The sequence below is a fragment of the Entamoeba invadens genome (assembly GCF_000330505.1).
Source record: "Entamoeba invadens IP1 unplaced genomic scaffold scaff_1105074724981, whole genome shotgun sequence".
Taxonomy (NCBI): domain Eukaryota; phylum Evosea; order Mastigamoebida; family Endamoebidae; genus Entamoeba; species Entamoeba invadens.
Genome location: NW_004440114.1, coordinates 247 through 4,633, shown reverse-complemented (window position 1 = coordinate 4,633; position 4,387 = coordinate 247). Strand labels below are relative to the sequence as shown.

Genomic DNA, 4,387 nt, shown 5'->3' with positions numbered 1-4,387 from the left:
AAAAATTTAATAATAAATTTAAATGAAAACATAAATAATCTAAAAAATAATAATTTAAACGACAATTAATTTCCCGAAATTGTGGACGTTGTTTTTATATTACAAACTTTTTAAGCACAAAATGCTTTATATAAATAGTTTTCAGTCTTATATAAATAAAAAGTTAAAAAAAAGCCACACTATGTACAAAACAAAAAAACACAAACAAATTTCTTTAAAACTATTACTCTAATTAAAATACTATAACTAAACTATAACTAAAGTTGCACATTTTTTTCAATTAGTTTTTTGGGTTGCACCATTCAACTGCCTTTTGTTTATCGAAAATTTGCAGCGAAAAAGTCTTTGAATCACACGAATTGGCTTGTCTCATTATTTTCTTTTTTATAAACGAGATGTTTAACATCTGCGCCATCCACAATCGATATACAACACTGTTTTATTCGTTATGTATGACAATTGGAAATGTTTGTTTTCAATGCTTTTTAATTAAACAAGCAGTTGAACTTATCATTTAAATATCGAGTTATATTTTATGTTGATTTATAACCTAATTCCACTTTTTGTTTTTGTTTTTGTTATTGTTGAAAAATAGAGTTTTACCTTTGTTGTGTATAAAAAACAAAGAAAAATAAAAGTTGTACACTTATTAGGATGACTTTATTTGAAAAACAATAAATTTAGAAGATGAACGATTTTTAATATATTTTTATTGTGTGTGGTTTATAAACAATAAATTATTATCTTAAAATTATTGAATATATTTGTTTATTTCAAGATATTTAACCAGTTTTTGTTTTGGTTTTTTGTAAATATAGTGTTAAAAAACTAAAACTAAAATGCACAATAATCAACTGTTGTATTAATGAAAATTTTCATAAAAATGTTTTTATATTTAAATATAAATATAATAACATTTTAATTGATTTATTTTTACTATTTTTTGAAGGATAGAAATTGTATATTCACATCTAAACCAAGCAATATCGTAGAAAGTTATTACTCTAAAACAATTTATCTTATCTTTTCAAAAAATGCAAAAACATAAATTATAATTTAATAATTTTTGTTAAATTATTTTTGAAAAATATCCATTTTACAATCATTTGATTGTAATAAATATGAATAACAAAATTGTTGATTTAACATAGTTTATTAAGTTTTTGATAAATATATAGACCGTATAATTTCAGATGTTACATTTAAAAATTATTTAACTTATTAGCTTTTATTTTAAAACTTTGTTTAATTTGTTTTTTGTTATTAAATCAACATATATTAAAATGTCAAAAATATCAAGATAAGTCCCAAGTTAAATGTTTAAATCAATTATTATATTTTTATTCATATATTATTTATTAATACACAAAAATAAATTATTTGTGAAAATCATTTTTTGAACGCTCTGCCAATATAGTATAATAATATAAAACAGTTTTGATTTAAATAATTTGTTATTTAAATAATGCAACATTTTTATTGTTGATTACTGGCAAACATTTTCATTTTTAGATTATTTAGGAACTTGTCAGTAAGAAATGCTTTAAAAACAGATTATAATAATTAAAATATAACTTTACTCCATTTTTGGTTTAGGTAGAAAAATATCAAAAATGGTTATGTATTATAAACAATATAAATTCAAACTCAAAAAGTAATATAATACAAATGGCAATAAGACAACTCTTGATGTTAACAATTGTTTTGTATCCAGTTATTGTTAAAACTAATGAATTGTTATGTTTTCCTGTGTGTATCAATGGGTGTAGTGCAAATTACACATGTGTTAATGAATGCAAAGAAGGATATGATGATGATAACACATGTGACCACTGTGAAAGGACGAATCAATATGATTACAGTTCTCCAGTTTACTTACAAAATGATGATTTAAAATGTGTAAAATTTGCTCAAAAGGTAGAGAAAAATGAACTTTCTGATTGGTTGCCTTCTGAAGAACACATAGAAGAAATTCACATTGGAAAAACAAAAGAATTTACACTTGATAGTAATAGTTATGTCGATTTTTCTTTTTGTTATTACAGACAGAAATATAGACAAGGTAGATGGTTCAAAATGGATGTTACTGAAATTCAAAAAGACCACATATCAATAGAAATCAATAAAACGGACAGTACTGATGAACAAGTTGATTTATTTGTAGATGGTACCAATTCACAATATTATGCTTCGAACTTATTCTGTTTCATTCATTTCCTTTTAAATAAAACAAATTATGAAACATTTGGAAAGTTTCCATACTTGATCAGAGAAGGTACAGATTTGAACCAAACTATTTATTATTATTTCTTTGCATCTATCAATGGATATACTAATAAATTATCCTGTTCTCTCACTTTAAAAGAAGAGGATGGTCTTCAGATTAAAGAATCTTTTGATATCAAACAGGATTTTTTCAACGAATTATCTATGGATTTGACTAAGAAAACAACCATTGTTATACCATTTGAACAAATAGGGTATTACGTATACTCAGCTTGTATGCCCAGTGTTTTTATGAAAGCAATGCTTTTTACATTAGAATACAAAGGTCGAGGCTATGTATTTATTGACACAAGAGCAGCAAACAGAGTTGTTTACCTAAATCAATTGCACATGGAATATGCCGATGATGGCAATGTACTTGAAAGATCATGTAAGAAATATTCTGTTGGCAAAAAACTTGACACAATACTATCAAGAGAAGACGATGGTAATACTCATCAAGGCAATGGAATTCATGTAAGGTTGGATAACACAACAGATAGACATTACTTATCCTTTTTATCTGAAAATTTCAGAGTTGAAGTTAAAATGACACTTTCAATCATTTGTCCCAATGATTGTAATGCCGAAAAAGGATTTGGAAGATGTGACACAGATTTAGGTGAATGTGTTTGTAAAAATGGATATGGTGGAGATGATTGCCACCTGTTGTGTTATTACAATAATATATGGCAAATCCCAGCTGAATCAAATTTGTGTTACTTTGGATCCAAAGACTGTGACCAATACTGTCAATGCACAAACGGAAAAGGTGTAAATAATCACATGTGCGTTACAGCTGAATGTCGAAATGGTGACATAGGCAATGGCGATGAATGCAAATTAGACACCGAAGGTTGTGATGGTGGATGTCATTGTGATGACAAAATGAATTATTCGAGTTATGGTGGTGTATGTGTTAGTAATAAATGTGGCAATGGAATAATAGACAAGTACTATGAATCAAATGGAAAGTATATTCGAACTGAAGAATGTGACGGTGGCGTGAACTGTAATATCACTTGCCAGTGTATTGAAGGATTCATCACTTCTCCGGATGACCCATTTAGTTGTATCGAAAAAACGTTAAATGCTGGTGATATTGTTGGGATAGTAATTGGTTCAATTGCTTTCTTTGTTATTGTGCTTGGCAGTTTTTTGATTATTTTTATCTTTGTATTTAGATACAAGAAAATAGATATCAACATCTACAAAACACAACAACCGTCTTATCATTTCTATATCAGTGGAGCAACTCGAGCACTTAGTGGAAAACAGTCAAGGTATTCAATAACCCCAACTCGACTTGATTTTGGCAATGATACCAAACTCACGGCAATTGGACATACAAGATTCGAGAAAATGGAAGTCAAGAATTACTCAAAGAATAAATGGATGATGATCATTTTCCACACTCCAAACAACCCAGAATACACCTTTTATTTTGATCCACAAGTGCTTATAATTCGTCCAAGAATAGCTTCTCCTCATACAGTAACTTGTTATATAACAATTCATTGTACTACTCGAATTAGAGATTTGAAAATCCCATATTCGGTGTGGTTTTCACATTCTAAAAGTACATTGACTTCAATTTCAAATGTTTTAAAAACAAGACATTTGAGAATTGGATGGATGATGATCGAAAGAAAATGAAAAGTCTTTGTAAAGATGTTAGAAGGCGACATTACGATAACTTGGTTATAACCACAGATGCCATGAATACAGTCCATTTGGATATGGATGAACTGAATATGTCTGAAACTCCAATAGCCGAAGGTGCAATGGGTAGAGTATACATTGGCAATTACAGAAGTGTTCCGGTTGCAATCAAGCATTTAGATGGGAGAGTCTATCAGATACAGAGATGGCTGAACTGAAAAGAGAAGTTGAGTCTGAATGTGATATTATGAGCAAATTACATAATCCATTTATAGCAAGTTACATTGAGCAGTGACTTACATACCACAAGTATCAATGGTCATTCAATTCTTCGTTTTGGGATCATTGGGTGAATTTTTAAGAAAAGACAGAAAGGACTATTTAAAACTCCCCTACAAGTTAAAAGTTCGCATGTTATTTGATACATCAAAAGGTATGCAATTTTTACACGAAAATCGAA

General features: G+C 28.2%; 1 protein-coding gene across 1 annotated transcript; it reads left to right on the top strand.

The window, feature by feature from the left end:
• Window positions 1–2,430: 2,430 nt before the first annotated feature.
• On the top strand, window positions 2,431–4,145 carry EIN_121260 (hypothetical protein; the record flags this gene model as incomplete). The annotated part of the gene is made up of 2 exons (XM_004254266.1): window positions 2,431–3,822; window positions 3,882–4,145. 2 exons carry the CDS (start codon window positions 2,431–2,433, stop codon window positions 4,143–4,145), a joined length of 1,656 nt encoding a protein of 551 aa, XP_004254314.1.
• Window positions 4,146–4,387: the final 242 nt, after the last annotated feature.